This window comes from Vipera berus, assembly GCF_964194415.1.
Source record: "Vipera berus genome assembly, chromosome: 2".
Taxonomy (NCBI): Eukaryota; Metazoa; Chordata; class Lepidosauria; order Squamata; family Viperidae; genus Vipera; species Vipera berus.
Genome location: NC_138203.1, coordinates 219,383,871 through 219,406,066, shown reverse-complemented (window position 1 = coordinate 219,406,066; position 22,196 = coordinate 219,383,871). Strand labels below are relative to the sequence as shown.

Genomic DNA, 22,196 nt, shown 5'->3' with positions numbered 1-22,196 from the left:
CATAGCCCTCTGGGTTTTTTCTTCTAGCCAAAGTGTGATTTTGAAAAAGGCAAGATTTAAGTCCTTTTGGAAAAAAATCTGAAATCTCAGTGATTTTGAGGAAAAATGTCAGCTATTCCCTCAAAACAGCATACTATTTCTTCCTTACTCCCTTCTACCTTGATTAAACTACATTCTTTAAATAAGCAACTTGACATATTTCAGGCTGTCTCTATATGCTTAGTTTTTTACATTATAAAGCTGAGATACCAATTGTTCAGTAACAAATCAACTCAAGGTCTTCAAATGATATAATCTATGTAACAATTATTGTTTTCAGTCAGGAAATATCGTTAAGTCATATGCATAATAACTCATTTACAAATATTTTCCTTCACTAATTTCCATTTTATTTGTTCATAACATATTCTCATTACATGCCTCATTCCAAGAAAGCTGGGAACAAAAAAAAATCAGATGTATTGTCTTGTTCATAGGTTTTTAACTAATTGGCAGTGGTAGATGAGCTGCTGGCCAAGAGAGAAAAATATTCCAGCAGTTAAATTTATGTTGAAAAATTGTTAAACTCAGCTGACTTTAGAGCAAAGTTTAAAATGCTGCAACTTTTACAACAGAGCCCTCCTTATTACCTATTCCTGAAAAGTTCCTCCCATGTAGAAAATACTGCAGGGGCAGAAGTTTTCCAAAGTTCAACTGCTCTTCATAGTAAGTGCAAGCCACACAATGCACTGCTGCATATACCTCTGACAGAAAGAAGAGAGTTGTGTTTGTTGTTTCATTGTTAATAAAATTTTCTTATTGCAGTTGTGCATACGTTTGAACTATTCTTTCATTCCTAGACATTCAGAGTTGGTGTTACATTATTTATATCCTGCCTTCCTATTAAATTGAGAAGTCAAGGCAACTAATTAAAAATGAAATACGGGGGGAGTTTAAAATTAATAAAAACCAAGACTACCGTAAAGCTAATAAATGACTGGTTAAAATATGTCTTATGGCTGCTCTAAAGGTAGAAAGAAGGAAGCTTCCCATGAAGAAAATTGATACTACTGAAATTTGAAATTGCTAGTCATTTCTTATCTTATGAAATACTATTTTTCAGAATAATACCATGAAATATTAGATATGTGTTGTTATCTGATTTTAAGGTGCAGAACTCTGAGCATTGAGGTCACAGTTCAAGTGATGAATAAGATGAATCCTCTGCATTTTTTTTCTCAAAGTACAAGTAATACTTTGGAAATGGTTGTTCTAAATTAAATAGGACTTGGACAATGGATAAGAGGAATGGATTTTAATGTTTACCTTACAGAATGAACAATAACACTGAATTATCTTCCCAGTGTTACCGAGACCAGAATGAAGCTATTAATTCAACTCTTGGTTGTTACATCTCATTTATCCCTCCCCAACATACAGTATGTCTCAATTTGTAGTTCACCAAAGAAGTTGAAAAAAAAATGCTTTAAAACATAGTTTTAAAGGAATTACTTCTGAAACCTATCAGGAAGAGAAACAATCAACCAAAGAAGTATGGATGTTATTTCACTGAATAGAAATCTTCAGCTGTCTAATGGTCTGTGGTATAAATTTAATCATACTAATCTGAAAATACCAGCCTAGCCAAAGCGAACACAAGTGCTACTTCCAAATGTTTAAAATAATGACAAGATAAGTAATCGGTGAATCTGTAAATGAAAAGCTATTTCAAGTCAGTGTCAGATTCTTTTTACTTCTTTTGGTGTAATCAAATTTAGAGGAGTTCCTGAAATAATCTCCCCAATACAACTTAATATATAAAGTTTCAAAAATGTATTTATACTCATAAAGATACTGAAGAGATTAAGGAGGCTGGAATTCAACAGCAGGGAAGAAACCACAATCTTTTCCTTTGTTGAGTGTTCAAAAAAGAAGATGGGCTTTATAGTTATAAAGTCTAAATTATTATGACATCACATAAGCATAATCAGTGTATCCACTGAACTGTTTAAAAAGCTTTAATATTAAATATAAGGAAATATGCAAAGATTACAAACAGCTGCAGATGTAAGTTTCCAGGCTGGACAAAGATAAATACTATTAATTGTATTAATACATTTGCTTCTGAGACCTCTATGCTTATTCTCAGGAAACAGCAAAAATAGGACAATTTCTGGTTTTTTCCAATGATATTTTTGGATTTGTTCAAATGGATTCTATTTCTCATAAGAGTTCAAAATGCAGTGCCTGGAGCAAGTGGTAGGGCCTGCAACCCTCATTCTAACTTCATTCTTTTTCCTCCTTTTGACTTGGAGATAATTTTAGAAAAAGAGTAAGCTCAGTAATATGAATCTATGGTAACCACCATCAACAATCTTAAGGACTTAGCCAAGATTTTTAATAAGGCTTTTACTATGAATGCTGACAAGAGCTGTATTTAGTAAGATCAGCATGAGTGATTTCCTCTATCATGAAGCCACATAAACCATATAATTTACACCAGTGAGCAGGGCTAAACTATGGCATATACTTAGAACAATGACAGATCCATTCTTTTCCCCAAGTTTAGGATTAAAATGGAAGGACTCACTTTTCTGGTCATTCCAGACTTTTTTGTTGGTGAAAAGCAAGAAGTCTGAAGCTTAAGGCACCTCATATACTATATAATATTGGGGTTCTGCTTGCAGCTTTTGAGTACCATCATAGGCACTCTTCACGACCATGAACTTGCTTCTTCTATGTGCTCACACTTATTGTTCTGATCCAATTTGGGATGGGAATTTAAAATTATTACTTCTGTCTTAGTTGTTGCAGTCATATAAGTGTATTGCCAATACTATCATCATAGGAAGGGGAAAGAATGGCAAGGCTTTCCTTGCATTTTCAAGGAAAAGACCAATAGATTTTATATAGAAAAATGGGATGGTCTGTATTTTCCCTCAACAAGCAGATGCAAATGATGGACTTTGACAGAACCATGGGAAAGAAAAGAATTTTGAGCTTTAATTCATCCCTACAAAAGTGGCCCAAAAAAGTTCTTTTCCACCTAAAGGAGTCTGAAATCAGAAATTTTGTGTGAGGGTTGCATTGGAGAACTTTAAAGGTTGAAAATTATTCTTTGCCTCCTAAATATTTTTCATGGCAAATGAGAGTTCAGAAACATGCTTTTAATATAATAATGCAAAATAGCCTCCTAAAAAATAGACGGCACAGTACAGAATCTATTTTATGGCATTTATCTAATTCCAAAACAGAAACAAACCTCTATTGCAGAAGTGTCCTTGTTAATCTTGTTTTCATTGTTATAGCTGAGGCTGGTCTCAAAAAAGCCAGTGGAATCAGATCTGGTGAGGAAATCTCAAAACTGCAGTCTGAACTGAGAAATTGAAAAAACATCCCTGAAGAAGGTAATGGCAAACCATTGTTACCAAGAAAACTATACGGATGTTTTTATGAAGTCATTAAGATTTGAGCTGGATTCAAAGAAGAGTTTACCTTTAATGGAAAATGGGAAGGAAGTTAATAGGAAACGTTATTTATATACACTATACAGTAGAGATTCTTTCATAGAAGACTGAAGAGCAGCTGGAGAATAATCCTTGCACAAAAGGAAAATACTTTTGAGCAATTATTTTAAGCAAAGACAAAGCTTTGTTTGCAGGCGGAAAGTGCTAATCGCTAGAAGTAGATGTTCTTGTGGTTTCTTCCCTTAATAAGCAAGCAGCTAAACCACTGTGACTCTGAATGACAATCTGTCTTAAAATGCAGATTGCAAGTAATCCACTTAGACCCATTGCTTTACACCTAAAAGTTGGAGGAATGATTTCTAGGGGTTCCAGCTACATATGTAGCCAATTACTGTACCAACTGACAATTCTGAAAGCATAGTCCCAACTATTAGGAGGACCCCAGTTTAGGAGACTGGTTCAGAGAACCTTTGCACCTGGAAGAAGTGGTGTGCACACAAAGAGCAATATTTTGTCTAATCTTAAGCGAAAAGGTGTTCCACACAAAGAAGGGATGGCAGCTGTCTAGCTATCAACTTGGAGTCTAAAGTGGTTGTCCTAGGGCAGGGGTCAGCAACCTGAAACAGTGAAAGAGCCACTCGGAACCGGTTCCCTCACAAAAGGAAAAACTGGGAGCCGCAAAAAATGTGTGCACATGCGCGTACATGCGGGCATGCGCAGAACAGGGTTTGAAGAGGAGCCAAGGCGAAATATGCACCTACCCTGCATATTTGAATTCATTGGTTGAACCTTTTTAGTCCCACTTTTTTTTTTTGGACTGCACATGGCAGAGGACTGGGAGCCGCAGGAGAAGGCTGAAAGAGCTGCATGCGGCTCCGGAGCCGCGGGTTGCAGACCTGTGTCCTAGGAGAAAAGTGGCTCCAGCAAGCTTAAGTCCCAATCAATAATAAGAGTTTGTTTTTAACAGTTATTTGCTTGGTGACAGTAGGTGAGCACTTTGCCATCCCTATTTCTCTCTCAGGGCCATGCTGCTGGCTCCCTCTACTCAGAGCTGACATCAGGCCCCACCCGTTTGCAAGCCACGCGGTGGTTCCCAACTTCCACACAGCTGACTTTGTAATAATGCCGCTTGGGGTGTGTGTGAAAGCCCTAACAAGCAGGCATATACATAGAATGAAGGCTACTGCTAAGCTTGTAAGCCGCCCTGAGTCTTCGGAGAAGGGCGGGATATAAATGGAATTAAAATAAATAAAATAAATAAAATAAATAAATAAAATAAATAAAGAACAGGGAGAGTAGGATGGGGGACGGGGGAGATTGCAACTTTCAACTTTCACTATTAAACTTTCCCTACTAAACCTTTTTCTCTTTAATTCAAAGGCAGCCGTCCCTCCGCTAAAAAAAAAATAGAAAAAAACCCCGAAAACGCGGCGCTGTTCTACATTATTCTCTCTACCCTTCGCGCACCTACCCCACCCTCCAGCCTCGTCAAGGGGGAGCTGCCTCGCTGTGAAACTACCGCTCGCCTCGAACCCGCGTGGGGCCGGCTCCTCTGCGGCGCAGTCGCTTCTTGTTCCGGAGGTGCCTTAAGGCGGGAAGTGAGGAGGGGGAGCGTCGGCCCCAAAGCTTCCGAAGCGAGGCACCGCCCGCGTCTCCCTCCCTCCCTCCCTCCACTGGGAAGAGGGACCCGAATGAAAGAGGAGGCGAGCTGAGGCTTTTCCTCCGATTGCTTGTGCGTAAACAAAACAAAACAAAACAAGGTTCGGAGCAGCCCGAGTTCACATAACCGTCGCCGCCTTCCTCCCCAGCCTTTCCGCGCAGGAGAAGGCCGTTGCCGTCAAGCCCAGAAAGCCACCCCGTTTGTTGAAAGGAAGAATGGGGTGGGAGAAAAGAGAAGAAAAAGACTCCGCTGACTGAGCCCCGGCAAAGATCCCCGGTGACTGTTTCGGACCGCTTCGAAACGGCGGGGGGGCGGGGGAGGCGAGCGGAGAGCTGGATCGAAGAAACCGCACGAAAGGCGAGGATTCCGACGAGCACCGAGGGGGAGGATGGGATGAGGACTCGACGCGGGTTCTCAGGCTCTTTCTTCCCTTCCGCCCTCAGCGCAGGCGGGGGGCATGAAGCGTCCCACGGCCCAAGAGATGATCGAACTGCAGACCCTGGGGCTGGAGGAGCAGCTGGACCTGACGCGCGGCCCGCGGGGCACGGCCGAACGGCCAGTCCGCTTAGAGCGCGCCAACGCCTTGAGGATCTCTCCCGGCAAAGTGCCCGAGCTTTTGACTCGCGTTCGCCAGATCCGCCTTCTGGCTGGCCAGATCGATCCCAAACTGACCGAGGAACTCGGCGAGGGACACCTCTTCAGATCCTGCACTCAGAGTCAGCCCAGCTGGTGCGATCTGTGCGGGGAGTTCATCTGGGGCGTCTACAAAAAGCGTCTCCGTTGCATCTGTGAGTACCGGAACTTCACTTTCCCAAGTTCCGCTCGCAGAAGTTGATGCCTAGTGGGGAGGAGGCCAGTTAAGGTATCATTAGTTGTGTATCAGGTATCATTAGTGTATAAGGTATCGTTAGTGGTGTAGTTGGTTCACATAGTGTGGTGGGATGGAGGGTTTGTTGTCACTGTGAGTTGGGGGGAGAGAGCACAGGGGGAGGCTCAGCTAATCTCAATGTACACATGTTGTACTTTGACAATAAAGGTTTATTTATTTATTTATTTATTTATTTATTTATTTATTTATTTATTTATTTATTTATTTATTTATTTATTTGGAGCTTTACAATTTGGGGTATGTTAGCACCTTTACTCCTATTCCATGCAAACCGCATCAGGTTGTTACCTTGTTTCCGGCTGAATTTTTATAACAACTAAGTAAGGCAGGCACAGATTCAGCAGGGGGAAAACTAGTTACCTCGTTTTTTAAAAAAGAAAAAAAGAAAGAAAAGGGGGAAAAAAGGGAACCTCTTGCATTGAAAGTACAGTATAAGAGCTGTGCAAGAAAAACAAGATGACAGATCCTCTGAAAGTGGTATATTGCATGGGTTCAAGATTTCCTTGAAAGCTGTATATTGGGGAAAATTGCATTTCCTAAAGACTGTATCCAGAGCAACCATTGAACATGGGCATGCAATATAATTAGATCTTTTCTTCTTTTCATTCTCTTTTCCAACATTGGCAAGCTGCCTGTGTGCTCTGTGTAAGAGAATATTACAGGAGGGGGCTAATTAGGGTGTCTGCAAATGTGTTACAGTGTGACTGTGAGGGTCTAATGAGAGGACTGTCATGCATGTTGCCTGTGGACCTGTTTCTGCTCTCCCCTTGCTATTTTGTGTATTTGTACATTGGGAAACACAGGATGGGCAGGATACCCTGAGCTGTGAGTCACAGAACCAGGAGAGAGTGAGAGAAGGGCTTAGAATGGAGCAGTCAACAAGCTTACCAGCCACTGCCTGGCTGTTTTTCCCATAGAGGTTTCCTTTCTGGAAAATGTATGGTATTGTGGTTTGGTATGCTGGTCTGACAGCCGCGGATAGGAAGGCATTACAGAGGGTGGTGAGCACAGCACAAGACATTGTGGGCTGTCCCCTGACACCACTGGATGACATCGCCAGGGCTCGCTGCCTTGGAAGAGTGAGGAAAATTCTCAGGGACGACTCACACCCTGGAAGGTATCTCTTTACTCTCCTACCATTGGGTAGGAGATATAGGAGTATAGCCAGCCGTACCAACAGGCTGAAGAACAGCTTTTATCCATGGGCTGAAATAATTTTATAAACTTTATGTATGATTGACTTGCGAGGCCAGTGTGTTGTGCAATTAGTTCACATGGTGTAATAAGATGGAGGGTTTGTGTTACTGTAAGTTGGGGGTGGGGGCACGAAGGGAGGCTCAGTCAATCTCAATGTATACATGGTTGTACTTTGACAATAAAGGTTCATTCATTCATGTTTTGCCACAACACCTGGCCACAGCTGGCCCATATTTGAATTCAATCTTTCTTTTGTTGGTTTCTTATACAAATTTTAGTCCAGTTTTGTTTAGGTTTGGGAGAATAATCTTGTTGAAAGACAGAAATAGTGCCAAGTTTGTTTATATAATTTCTTTCCAACATTCTCATCCCAAAGGTGCTTTTTCAGGAGGCAATTGGACTTTCTGCTTTTTCTTTGAAGATATTTCACTTCTCATCCAAGAAGTTTCTTTAGCTCTGATTAGATGGTGGGGTGGGACGTGGTGGCTCAGTGGGTTAGGACGCTGAGCTTGTTGATCAGAAGGTCGGCAGTTTGGCGGGTCGAATCCCGAGTGCCGTGTAGCAGAGTGAGCGCCTGTTACTCGTCCCAGCTTCTGCCAACCTAGCAGTTCAAAAGCACATAAAAATGCAAGTAGAAAAATAGGGACCACTACGGTGGGAAGGTAACAGTGTTCCGTGCGCCTTTGGCGTCTAGTCATGCCGGCCACATGACCATGGAGACGTCCTCGGACAAGCGCTGGCTCTTTGGCTTTGAAACGGAGATGAGCACCGGCCCCTAGAGTCGGAAACGACTAGCACGCATGTGCGGGGGAACCTTTACCTTTAGATGGTGGGGAATGGAAAGTCTTATATTCCTTGCAGACAGCTGGTTATTTGTGTTCTTTTAGAGAGTCATTGAGGTCATTTGGAGGTTTATCTGTGTCCTCAGGGTCAACTGAGTAGGACACAGGTAAACCTCCAAGTGGCCTCAATGATTCTCGAAAAGAATGCAAATGCAAACAACTCTCTAAAACAGGGGTGTCAAACTGCCGGCCCATGGGCCGGACGTGTCATTGGGAAACCACGCCCACCCTGTTGCTGGCAATGGTGAAAAAGCTCTGATAAGTTGTGCGACATCACGTGACGTTGCGAGTTTGACATGTCTGCTTTAAAAGAATGCAAATGACCAGCTGACCGCAAGGAATATAAATCCTTCCATACCCCACCATCCAGTCAGAGCTGAAGAAACTTCTTGGATGAGAAGCAAAATGTTTTCAAAGACAAAAAAGACAATCCAGTTGCCTCTTGAAAAAGCACCTTTGGGACAACCATGACCCAGATGACTGAGAATCTCCATAGACACTTCTAACATTCTCTTGCATTGGGAAGAATAAAAATGTCGTTTTTGCTCTGTAAAGGCATGTGAATGAAAATATGACATTATTATAATGCAACTGCAAATTACTGCTTAGAAATTGCCATGAAATTAATAAAACAGGAATTGGTATCTAAGTCTGAGAGTTCATGGCATTATATTTTACTACATTTTTTTTTAAACTGGATCAGTTTGTAATCTGAAAACTGTTTTGCACAAACTTGAGCAAAATTTGAATTGTTTTGTCCTATCAAGTAAAGTTCAGTTTACTGTGATAAAAACAAAACAAAAGTTTTTAAAGTCAATGGTAATCTTTGTATTTTTCTAATACATATAAACAGTTTCTAGAATCCTGCAATCACTTGCTTCCAAAATAATTTTATATCTATAATTTGATCAGATCCACACAAGCATGACTCTCGAATATAATATTGTTTAAAGGACTATACTAAAAAAAAATACTGGTTTGGCTAATATATTGTGACTTGTCTGGGGTGACTATTATCTTGTCACTTTGGTGCAGTGTGTACTTTAGTGATAACATGCATGTATGAGTTCAATTCCAGGCTCAAGTATTTCTATCTGAGAACTTACAAAGGAGCAACTCATTGACTCATAGACTTGGAAAAGATCTTGGTAATATTTTATCTAGCCCTTGCTCAGAGCAGGAATACTCAAGCCAGACTAATGGCTGTCCAAAATTTGCTTGAAAACCTTCAGGACATCCATGACTGTCCAAGAGGCAGGCTGTTCCACTGCTTAATAGTCCTCTTGGCCAGGAAGTACCTCCTTATTTTCAGTTTGAATAAATAAAGCTTCCATGCAAAGGTTCTTACTCTACCTTTGGGTATTATGGAGAATAAATCCATACCCCCTTCTCCATGATAGCCCTTCAAGAATTAGATAACTCTATTATGTCTCCACTTCATATTTGTTTCTTTAAACCAGGGGTATCAAACTGCCGGCTCATAGGCCGGATGCATCATAGCGAAACCGTGCCCACCCCATTGCCGGCAATGGCAAAATAGTTGTGATACATCGCGACACGTCATGTGATGCTGTGAGTGTGATACCCCTGCTTTAAACTATAAGCAATTTTCTAACTGTTCTTCATAAGTTTAGCATACAAGCCACCATCTTCATCACCTTTTTCTCTACTTTTTTAAGCTTCTCAGGATCTTTCCTAAATTGTGAAAACCAGAATTGAATAATGTATTCCAGATGCAGCCTGTTCATGCAGCATAAAAGTGAATTATCATTTGCCATCATTTTTATACTGTCTCTATTGATACAACCCAAATTGCATTGCTCTTTTTTGGCAGCTACAGTGTGTTGCTTGCTTATGCTTAATGTGTAGTCTACCAATATCCTAAACCTTTTTCAGTTGCTGAGCTAGATATCACCTATCTTGTACCTGTGCATCTGGTTCCCCCCCCCTAAGTTTAGAGCCTTATATTCCTTTGTACTGAAATGTGTTTTGTTGGATAGAGTCCATTGCTTGATTATCATTTCTAGGATTTTCCCAGATACAGATGTCAAGCTGATAGTTTCTTGAGTCCACATCCTCCTTCCTCCTTTTCTTTCTAAAAACATTTCCACTGAATTTCAGGAATTCTCATCTTTGGCTCTAAGACCACATTCATCAGTTACTTTGGCATCCTAGAATATTATCAATCCAGACCTGGGGATTTGAATTCATTCAAAGTTGGTATGAGTTCTCTCATTAGTTGCTTATCTATTTTGACCTCATTTATCTTCTACCCCTCCCCCCCCAACACACACACATACAGTGTGACTTCTGATAGACTAGACCACTTTCCTTATGCAAAAAGACAGGTGCAAACAGGAATTAAGGAGTCCAGCGTTTTCCCTGTTGCTCGTCACTATCTTCTCCACCCAGCAGACTGACCATTTTTATGACTCCTCTTGTTTTGAACATACTCAAAGAAGTCCTCGTTCTTCGCCTCTTTCTTCTCCTCCTCCTCCTCCCCCTCCTTCTACCCCCTTCTTTTCTCACCCTTTCTAATATTCATAAATTTCTCAGTGACCTGTTGAAGAGCAAAAAACTGATCTGTACAACCTCCGGCCAGGGATTTATGGAATCCTCATACATACATTACACAAATTGCACAACCATTATATATATGTAAAGCATACCCATATTTAACATACTACTTATTATTACATCGTCTATACCTGCAGCTTCTCTGTTTTGCAGCATTTTAACAATGAACCATTCTTGCCTAGTAATAAAGATAGCGCTGGTTTGAACTTAATTCTATCACCTTCATTCTCATTCAAATGTTTAGAATACTCCTTCTCTCACTTCAGCTCATCCCAAAGTATTTGATTGGTTTTCTTCTTGACTCTATTTATTCTTCTGGAAACTCTTTCTTTAGTTCTTTTTATCAGTTAACACTGTTAAGTGGAACCAGAGTTTCCATCCTAAGTGAGGTCGTAAATTATGATGTTACATGACTGCACTGCTTAGTGACAGAATGCATGCAGTATACTCACACGTTTTGGATTCTCATATATAATGACTTATATTGTGGCAAGCATGATTTAAATATAAAACATAAATGTTGACATATAATCATATATACAGTATGATTTATATTTATAAATCATAAATATAAATGTTGATATATAAAACAAATTAAATTTCCTTATGCTAGTGGGCCAGTAATACTTTAAAAAAGTTCTGCTGACTACTAGGGAACATGAACTGGAAGGTTCGTGTATTGCTTATGGCCTTATAAATATCTGGTTGGCCAATGCAAAAATGTATTGATGGGCTAGAAATTCTTTGTTCTGAAAAAGTAGGATTCATCTTATTTAAGCAAACAAACTTGTGATCACTCTAATAACATAGTTTTTGAAAATGGTTGGCACCTCTAATTTTCTGCTATTTAAGAACAAATCCTACATGATTTCAATATACCATTTTATTTCAGATTATAATTTCTTCTTGAAACTAGACTGGTCATTGAATCATGCCTAGGCTATTCTATTAACTGAAATAAAATAAACTAAGTTTAATTAAGTTAGTTGCTTTCCAATCTGAAATGGAATATAATTGTGTTGTACTGTGGTGCGCAATGTCATATCAGAATCAGGCATGCATAAGGAAAAATGTCTTTAAATTATCACTGAATCACAGGCAGCATACAGCTGTTTTCTTTTTTTTTAACAGGCACAGGATAGAAGGAAGTTATGTTCTATATCTTGTGACAATATGATGAGTTAAGTTTAAATTCTGTTGCAGTTTTTCAATATGTGATTTGATATATAAAGTCAGATCTTTCGAAAAGTCTACTTCAGAGACATTTAAAATTTCACTAACAGAACTATTAATACATAAAACCTCTCCTAAGAATAACATAGCATATTGTCTGAGATCCATTTATTGCAAAAAAAAAGTATGGATATGGAATTTAATTTTTGTATTGTTATTTATATATGCCCTGTTAACCGCCCTGAGTCCTTCGGGAGAAGGGCGGTATACAAATTTAATAAAAGTAAAAGTGTTGTTGTTGTTAGTTGCGAAGTCGTGTCCGACCCATCGCGACCCTATGGACAACGTTCCTCCAGGCCTTCCTGTCCTCCACCATCCTCCGGAGTCCATTCAAGCTCACACCCACTGCTGCAGTGACTCCATCCAGCCACCTCATTCTCTGTCGTCCCCTTCTTCTATTGCCCTCAATCTTTCCCAGCATTAGGCTCTTCTCCAGTGAGTCCTTCCTTCTCATTAGATGGCCAAAGTATTTGAGTTTTAGCTTCAGGATCTGGCCTTCTAAAGAGCAGTCAGGGTTGATCTCCTCTAGGACTGACCGGTTTGATCGCCTTGCAGTCCAAGGGACTCGCAGGAGTCTTCTCCAGCACCAGAGTTCAAAGGCTTCAATTCTTTGGCGCTCAGCCTTTCTTATGGTCCAGCTTTCACTGCCATACATTGCAACTGGGAAGACCATAGCCTTGACTATACGCACTTTTGTTGACAGGGTGATGTCTCTGCTTTTTAGTGTGCTGTCTAGATTTGCCATGGCTTTCCTCCCAAGGAGCAAGCGTCTTTTAATTTCTTGGCTACAGTCCCCATCTGCAGTGATCTTGGAGCCCAGGAAAATAAAATCTGTCACTACCTCCATTTCTTCCCCATCTATTTGCCAGGAATTGAGAGGGCCAGATGCCATGATCTTGGTTTTCTTAATGTTTAGTTTCAACCCAAGTTTTGCACTCTCCTTCTTCACTCGCAACAAGAGGCTCTTTAGTTCCTCTTCACTTTCTGCCATTAGAGTGGTGTCATCTGCATATCTTAGGTTGTTGATGTTTCTTCCGGCAATCTTAATTCCAACTTTTGATTCATCTAGCCCTGCCTTTCTCATGATGTGCTCTGCATATAAATTAAATAGGCAAGGCGACAGTATACAGCCTTGCCGGACTCCTTTCCCAATTTTGAACCAATCAGTGGTTCCGTGTCCAGTTCTCACTGTTGCTTCTTGGCCCGCATATAGGTTTCTCAAGAGCCAAATAAGATGGTCTGGTATGCCCATCTCTTTAAGGACTTGCCACAGTTTGTTATGATCCACACAATCAAAGGCTTTAGCATAGTCAATGAAGCAGAAGTAGATGTTTTTCTGGAACTCTCTAGCTTTCTCCATGATCCAGCGTATGTTAGCAATTTGATCTCTAGTTCCTCTGCCTCTTCTAAATCCTGCCTGTACTTCTGGTAGTTCTCAATCTACATACTGCTGGAGTCTAGCTTGTAGAATTTTAAGCATAACTTTACTAGCATGAGAAATGAGTGCAATGGTGCGATAGTTTGAACATTCTTTGGCACTGCCTTTCTTTGGAATTGGAATGTAAACTGATCTTTTCCAATCCTGTGGCCACTGTTGAGTTTTCCAAATTTGCTGGCAAATTGAGTGTAGCACTTTTACTGCATCGTCTTTTAAGATTTTGAATAGCTCAGCTGGAATACTGTCACCTCCACTAGCCTTTGTTGTTGCTCAGCTTTTCTAAGGCCCACTTCACTTCACATTCTAGGATGTCTGGCTCGAGGTCAGTGACCACCTCATTGTGATTGTCAGGGATGTTAAACTCATTCCTGTATAGTTCTTCTGTGTAATTTTGCCACCTCTTCTTAATCTCTTCTGCCTCTGTGAGGTCCCTGCCATTTTGGTCCTTTATCATGCCCATTTCTGCATGAAACGTTCCTTTCATCTCTCCAATTTTCTTGAAAAGATCTCTGGTCCTCCCTATTCTATTGTTTTCTTCTATTTCTTTGCATTGTTCATTTAAGAAGGCATTCTTATCTCTTCTAGCTATTCTTTGGAATTCTGCATTTAATTGGGCATATCTTTCTTTTTCTCCCTTGCCTTTCGCTTCCCTCCTTTCCTCAGCTATTTGCAAAGCTTCCTCAGACAGCCATTTTGCTTTCTTGCATTTCTTTTTCTTTGGGATGGTTTTGGTTGCTACCTGTTGTACAATGTTGCGAACCTCTGTCCATAGTTCTTCAGGCACTCTGTCTATCAGATCTAATTCCTTAAATCTATTTGTCACCTCTACTGTATATTGAACAGGGATATGATTTAATTCATACCTGACTGGCCTAGCGCTTTTCCCTACTTTCTTTAATTTAAGCCTAAACTTTGCAACAAGAAGCTCATGGTCTGAGCCACAGTCAGCTCCTGGTCTTGTTTTTACTGACTGTATAGAGCTTCTCCATCTTTGGCTGCAGAGCATATAGTCAATCTGATTTCTGTGTTGACCGTCTGGTGATGTCCATGTGTAAAGCCGTCTCTTGGGTTGTTGGAAAAGAGTGTTTGCTATGACCATCGTATTCTCTTGACAAAATTCTATCAGCCTGTGCCCTGCTTCATTTTGTACTCCAAGGCCAAACTTGCCTGTTATTCCAGTTATCTTTTGGCTTCCTACTTTAGCATTCCAATCCCCCATGACGATAAGGACATCACTTTTGGGTGTTAGTTCTATAAGGTGCTGTAGGGCTTCATAGAACCGGTCAATTTCATCCTCTTCAGCACCGGTGGTTGGGGCATGGACTACTGTGATATTGAATGGTTTGCCTTGGATTCGAACTGAGATCATTCTGTCATTTTGAGGATTGTATCCCAGTATTGCTTTTCCTACTCTTTTATTGACTATGAAGGCTACTCCATTTGTTCTGAGGGATTCTTGCCCGCAGTAGTATACCTGATGGTCATCTGAATTAAATTCACCCATTCCTGTCCATTTTAGTTCGCTGATACCTAAGATGTCGATGTTTAGTCTTGTCATCTCTTGTTTGACCACGTCCAGCTTGCCTTGATTCATGGATCTTACATTCCAGGTTCCTATGGAGAAAAAATCTTTACAGCATCGGACTTTCCTTTCACCACCAGACACATCCACAGCTGAGCGTCCTTTCGGCTTTGGCCCAGTCGCTTCATTCTTTCTGGCGCTACTAGTACTAGCCCTCTGCTCTTCCCCAGTAGCATATTGGACGCCTTCCGACCTGAGGGACTCATCTTCCAGCGTCATATCGTTTTGCCTTTTGGTACTGTCCATAGGGTTTTCATGGCAAAGATACTGGAGTGGGTTGCCATTTCCTTCTCCAGTGGATCACGTTTTGTCAGAACTCTCTGCTATGACCTTTCCGTCTTGGGTGGCCCTGCACGGCATAGCTCATAGCTTCATTGAATTACGCAAGCCCCTTCACCACGACAAGGCAGTAATCCATGAAGGGGAAAGTAAAAGTAAACTAAACTAAATACTCTCTGGGTCACCAATATTCCTACAACCTCTTCCTTTCTCTAGGTTTCGTTCTTTTTTGTTTAGTAACTGGCCATGACTTGTGAAAATGGACAAGTCTGGTCCTTCATAGTCCCAGCGCCTATAACATACCTTCCAAACATGTCAGTAGGTGAAGGAGGAAGGGCCGGAGGGTTTAACTCTGATATAATTATATGATCTGGTTTATGCCCATTTCTAAATTGTATTTGCAGCATGTGTAATTATTGGTTAATGCTGATTTACCTTTATTCTCCTCAAGCTTTTAGCAGCCAAGTAAAAAATAATCACATCTTCTTTAAAATATATCTGTATTCACTAGCACAGGGGTGTCAAACTGCCGGCCCGTGGGCCAGAGCGTCACGGAGAAACTGCGCCCATCCCATTTTCGGCAATGGGAAAAAGTTCCGATTCGTCGCGCGACGTCACGTGACGTCGCGAGTTTGACATGCCTGCACTAGCAGGAATTTTATTCTGAGCCTGTCATTTTTCAGGATGTTTGCTTTATATACTCTGAACTTTTCTCTGATTTTGTTTTGTTTTTTTAATGTTTTTTTCCTGACTTCCTTCCCTAGTCATCTGGGAAATCATTTTCTGTCTCTGGTGCATCTAATATCTAGTGCTCCTGTGCATTTATATCTCACATATATCTACTGACTAATATTTGTCTGCAAAATCAAAGACAGTGTTTATGCAGTGAGTAAGGTGCCTTGATGAGTTGATATCTTTCTCCAGCTCTATATTGATATATTCATTTCTAATATAAGATTTTTATCTCATTTTCTCATTTGTGTACTTAGTAGGCAGTAGTCCAGTATAAAATGTACCAGGCATTGCTTAGAGATTATGACGTTTACCACATTGAAAAAAAATATGTTCCTCTAATATGGTGGATGATGTTATTAAGTTATGTAATATCACCGGCAGAGAACATACAGTACCACCAGACTCTTTGTTATGTTTGCTAAAAGAGAAATATAGTCATCTATTTGGAACTGATGTAATTTTTGCATATATCCAATTAAGTAAAGTAGATATTAACTCAAGGCCATCTTATTATGCACTAAAATCAGCAGATGTAAATTAGTCACTACGGGATATTAGATTTTTAAAAGACAGTGTGCCAAATCAGGCCCAAGTTAATTGAATTCAACATTTTATTGCTTCACTATCCAAGCAGATGTTCCTGGATAATATATTACTACCCTACAATCACAGTATCATCCTCTCACATCATTCATATTCCTCAACAACTAACATTCAGAGTCAAGCTATTTTTGATACTAACATAATTATGTAAGTATCATAACCGGATAGTCTTTGATAGCTTTATCCTTCATGAATTTGTCTAATTGTCTCTCATAGCTATACAGCTAAACATTTTTATAAAGATAAGTATATATTTTGTGGCAAGCCAAATATCAGGAAAAATCTGATAGCATAAGTATATTTTAAGGTATAAGCTTTCATGAGCTGCTGTTCACTTCATCAGATGTATGGATTGGTTTAACTAATATGGTATTAATATTTCCTCTATACTTGGAGTTCTAAAGTCCATTAATTTATTTTGAGTTAGAACTGGGCAAGAAATATATATGCCACTTCTGAACTAAACTTTATTCCATATATTAAGCCAAAACAACAATGATACGTTATAACTTTACCAAAATTGTTTCATTAGAAACAAAAACAATTGAATGAAATTCCTTAATTTTTGTCTCCATTATTCATCCTTACTCTGTATAACAGTAACTATAGAAACCATAACTTGTACAAGCAGGAAATTGTATCCAGCATCCTTATAACCAGTCAATTTTATATATATTGTTGGATTAACTAGTTTGAAATCATCAGAATCATACACATTTTAAAATTTGAGCCCACTGATTTTGTAATATTGGATACTCCAATTAAAGGCAAAGTAGAGGATTTTGGCAACCAAACCAAGAGTTTGACATAGCTTTAGAATGTAGTATAATCTAGATATATGAAATGCCACAGCAGGTGGCAGCACCTAGCTGAACCTGTTATAACACTGTGGATCTTAATAGACCAGGTTTTTTTTAAGGGAGCCTTTGTACACCAGACATCAATATACAAGCAGATGGGTGTAACTGGATAAAATTCTACCATTTAATGGTAATAATTTTATTCATAATGCACATGTGCAGTAAAGGCATAAAATGAAACCACAATTGTTCATGACATATAATATTAATCACTATACATTCAAACTGAAAAATAAGTATTAGTTTATTTTACAGCAACTTCACAGGAGCCAATGTAAAAGAAGTAATCTAAGACTTTTTTATACTTTTATACTTTAAGCACTGTAATCAAATTTTAAGTGTAATCCTGGCACAAATTTACTGCAGTAAAATGGAGCTCCTAAGTGTAAAAGTGGCTATTCTAGATTCAAATGACCTTGGCATGACCCTGGGACAAATGCACAGGCACGACCAGCACATGATCAACCAGCAGGGCTTTCAAATAACCAGTGTTGACCACCCATTTGTAGCGGTGTCTTTCTTAAAACCTCAATCCACATGGAAAAGTATGGATAATGGATAAAGCTGGGCCAGCTTTGAAGAGTTGGAAGAGAAGGCACTGTATCATGGTGATTCTTTTCCTCTCTTGGTCAGTTCCAATTAGTGTTGGGTTGGGGAGAGGTCAAACACAAGCCCCTGCTTTAAGGGGGCTCTCAGCATTTTAGCCTCTCTTGGCTCCTATTTAATATCTACATGAAGCCATTGAGTGAAGTTACTAAGGGCATAGGGTACAGTATCATCACTGTGCTGCTAGTGTCCAGTTATACTTGTCCATCTAGGGCTGACCAAGCAATGGCTAAGAATCTGGAAGGAGAACAACAGGCTTCAACTCAAGCACAGGAAGATGAGTCACTATGGTGTTTAAGTGCCCTTGTTCTGGACATTTTTTCATCTTCAGTTCTGACTGTGGGTACATTTCCCAGACAGAACTGGAGTGCAGTTTAGAAGCCCATTGGATTCACTGTTCCTGCTCAAAGAACAGGTGGCAGCTATGGCTAGGAAAGTCTTTGCACTAGCTCATCCTGTGCACCAATTGCACCCATTCTTGGACTGGAAGGCCTTGCTAGTGGAGAGTCATATCTTAGTCACCTTTTATTTGGATTAATGTAAGGTAATGTACTGCATGTAGGGCTATTCTTGAAGAGCATTTAGATGCAGTGGAGCAGCATAGCAAGTTTTGATATTTCTTGTTATGCTCATATAACACCACTGCTCTTCATGGTGCCTACAAGATGCTGCCTATCACCTCTAAAACCCTAAATAGCGTAGGGCGGATTATTTGAACACTGCTTCTCTTTCATTATTTCTGCTCACCCTACCAGATCTAACAGAGAGACCATATTCCATTCCCTTTCCATCAGACAGTGTCCTCTTGATGGATGTCAGAGTTGTTCCTTCTTGGTGGCAGCAACAGCCTTATGTAGTAGCTGTTTGCCCAAGCCTTTGAGTCACATAGTTAGGTGAGAAAAGTTAGGTTGATGTGTTTTCTTTTTGTGATTTTTCTCTTTTGTGGGTTTTAAGATTTTATCTTGGGCATCAGGGGTTTTATTTTGTGATTTTTAATTTCCATATGCCGTCCATACGCATTTTTGTGAGGTGATTGGCCATATAAATTATTTAAATAAATAAAATTAATTAAAGGTCTTAAACATAGCTTATTGTTGATTTGGACTCCTAAGCTTCTCACAGCTAGGGAGATCTGTAACACACAGGGCTGAAACGTGAAAAACAGGAAGAGATGAGACAAGATGATCAGGGTGAAACAGAATAACCTCTATTTTTTTCTATGTTCAATCTAAGATAATGGGAGCACATGCAATCTGAAATCCTATGTAGGAATAGAAAGTTATGCCCACATTGTATCATCCAGACTAAGAACATCCGGAAAGTGACAACATATAAGGGGGCGGTTGAATTTAGAATACAAAATCAGAGAGCCAGAATTAGCGTCGATAAAGAGAATAATAAGGGACCCAATGACAAAGCTCAAGAAATGGAGCTCAAAGACTAGAAATAAAATGAGATATTCAGAAACATCCATTTTTAAACACTTAAGATTTTCACAGTTGTGAACATTTTTCATCTGACTGACTTCCTAAAACACCTGCTATGCACAAGTTTCTTTCAACTTGTTTTCACAAGTATTGTCAATTTTCCCCCCGAAAGCGTTGATATTTCCACATATAGAAGATATCTCATAGGTTCACAGGCAGAAAACTATGTAAAAAATGACATCATGAGGCAAATTATGCCATTATATTCTTGGGTACCAATATCCAATCATAGATATTTCTGTCAAAATGTACATTCTATAACTTGCCTCTCCACCGCAAAGTTAACTGTGAACAAGTCTGAACCAGTCAGTTTATAAAGGATGTTGCAAACCATCCATCATATATTAAGAAGACCATAGGAAAATTGAGGAAAATTGAGCAAGCATATTTTGGTGTTTGATTGCAGTCCGTTCTGGACAGTCCAAGAGACAAGCACAAACTACTTGGAATGTACATATTGAGAGAAAAAAAAGCAATCAAGGAAGGCATTCTCTTGGGCGAGGCGAGGACGGCACTGTGCCCTAGCACGTGATTGGCATTAGACATTCCTTTCAAATGAGCATACTTCCTAGGCAGCAGTTACAGCTCAATAAGCAGTCTCCTTCTTTAAAAATAAGGCTTTTATCTTTACAGGCAGCAGATCAGCTGCCAAAGAAAGGTGATGCACTGGGATACAGAGGCTCTTTCAGGCCTTTCATCTGAAGCATGGGAGATCTCAATCTTTATTTGGCCTGTTGTCTTTTCAATGGCTGTGGCCTGGAGATTAGGCCTGCATGGAACAAAAATATCAAAGTTGAAATGAAAATTCTAAAAATTGTTAGAAGAAAATGCTCATTATTGTCTATTGTCTATTGTATTTTTATTGCATTTTATTGCCCTGTACACCGCCCTGAGTCCTTCGGGAGAAGGGCGGTATAGAAATTAAATTAATAAATAAATAAATTAAAATTTTGGGGTGAAAATATGAGTGAATGATCAAAGCATATTGTTGAAATTACATGACCTGCTTGATCGCTTATTTGTGACATTTCTTTTCTACCTAATTTTGTCCCTGTAACTTCTGGGTTTATTTTTTCCCCTTAGATTGCAAGTTCATCTGTCATTATCGATGCCGTGCTCTAATCCGACTTGATTGCAGGGGTCCCAGATATAAAAATGAGCAGGAAGAAGGCAATGAGCAGACAATAGAAAAAGACACTAATGTGGTAAGATTTTTAATAATAAATAATAATAATAATAATAATAATAATAATAATAATAATAATATAGTTGGAAGGGACCTTGGAGGTCTTCTAGTCCAATCCCCTGCTCAGACAGGAAATCTTATACCATTTCAGACAAATGGCTGTCCAGTCTCTTCTTAAAAACTTCCAGTGTTAGAGCATTCATAGCTTCTGGAGGCAGATTGTTCCACTGATTAATTGTTCTAACTGTCAGGAAGTTTCTCCTTAGTTCTAGGTTGCTTCTCTCCTTGACCAGTTTCCATCCATTGCTTCTTGTCCTGCCTTCGGGCGCTTTGGAGAATAGCTTGACTCCCTCTTCTTTATGGCAGCCCCTGAGATATCGGAACACTGCTATGATTTCACTCCTTGTCCTTCTCTTCATTAAACTAGACATACCTAATTCCAGCAACCGTTCCTTACATGTTTTAGCCTCCAGTCCCCTAATTAAATAATAATGCAATGGAAGGAGGAGGTTGCATTGTTACATTGGAATGGCAAAGAACATTCCAAAATGAAGCAAAAGATCCAAGAATCCTTCTTTATATTTTGTAGATAAAGGATTTCACATAGCAAGTGAATTGCCTCTAAGTTTACTAAGAGCCACCATTAGATTGAATGGGTCAATAGTCAACATAAAGTGACTGTATATTGCACTAGGTGGTCTCTAGGTCATGGCACCTGGAGCTGCTGGGTTCACTAGTTTTGCGACATCACAAATTACACCTGATTTACAAGCACTTACAAACATTCCCAGTAGAATGTTTAGTAATATCACTCCAGAAAAAAATGGGGGCTATTATTTAGGTGACACATTACTGTAAATAATCCAATGTTCCTCTGTCTGGTCGAAATAATTTTCCTAAAACAGAGGGAAAGCTTTATTGCACTCACAAAATAATATTCTATTTTCAATACAATCTGAGACTTGGCAGAAGGCAAACAAGATCATAAATGTGTCAGGGTGGTTTTGAAAGATCCAATTTCATCTTCTAATGGTGATGCTGCTCTCTACAGCTGGAACTTGATACTGCCAAAATGACCCTGAGGTCAGTACTTGGGGGGGGGGGGGGTTACAAACCAAGCACCTAGATAGGCAAGATTCCCAACAGACCAGCTGGAAAGGTTCACTGCAATTAACACTTTGTCATCTATTGGAGCTATAGTACCATACCACTTAGCAACATAACTCATACATATTCCCAGATGAGAATAAATTATCTAGTATCCCTTACAGAAATATATACCCAATGCTCTTCTGTTCCTGTCTGTTATACACTGCTATATAATTTAAGCTATTGTATTAAGTATCTTAAAAGCCCACCTGGCTTGGTATCTCTTTCCCTTTGAGCACTGCTTTACAGATTTAATTGCTTGGGGAACATTGCCATTTCAGAAAGCAAGTTTGGAATGGCTTTTTAAAATTCTCCTTCTTTTAAAGAACACTGTCATAGCAAGTAAGAGGTTAGATTTTTTTCTGCCCTTGCATTACTACTTCACTCCTACTATACAATTACAACATAAGGGGTATTGATACGTGCT

The 22,196-nt window shown here is 39.6% G+C and overlaps 1 protein-coding gene across 2 annotated transcripts in view; it reads left to right on the top strand.

Moving 5' to 3' along the window:
- The first annotated feature begins 4,424 nt into the window (after nucleotides 1–4,424).
- The window catches only part of RASSF1 (Ras association domain family member 1), a 39,516-nt gene continuing 21,744 nt past the window's right edge, over nucleotides 4,425–22,196 (top strand). For both annotated transcript variants that reach the window (XR_014025120.1, XM_081317718.1), the window contains exons 1-2: nucleotides 4,425–5,894; nucleotides 20,518–20,639. Coding sequence is in view for 1 of the 2 variants with exons in the window: in XM_081317718.1 (XP_081173844.1) it covers nucleotides 5,564–5,894; nucleotides 20,518–20,639 (453 nt within the window). In the remaining variant the exon portion in view is untranslated. The remainder of the gene's footprint in view (nucleotides 5,895–20,517; nucleotides 20,640–22,196) is intronic.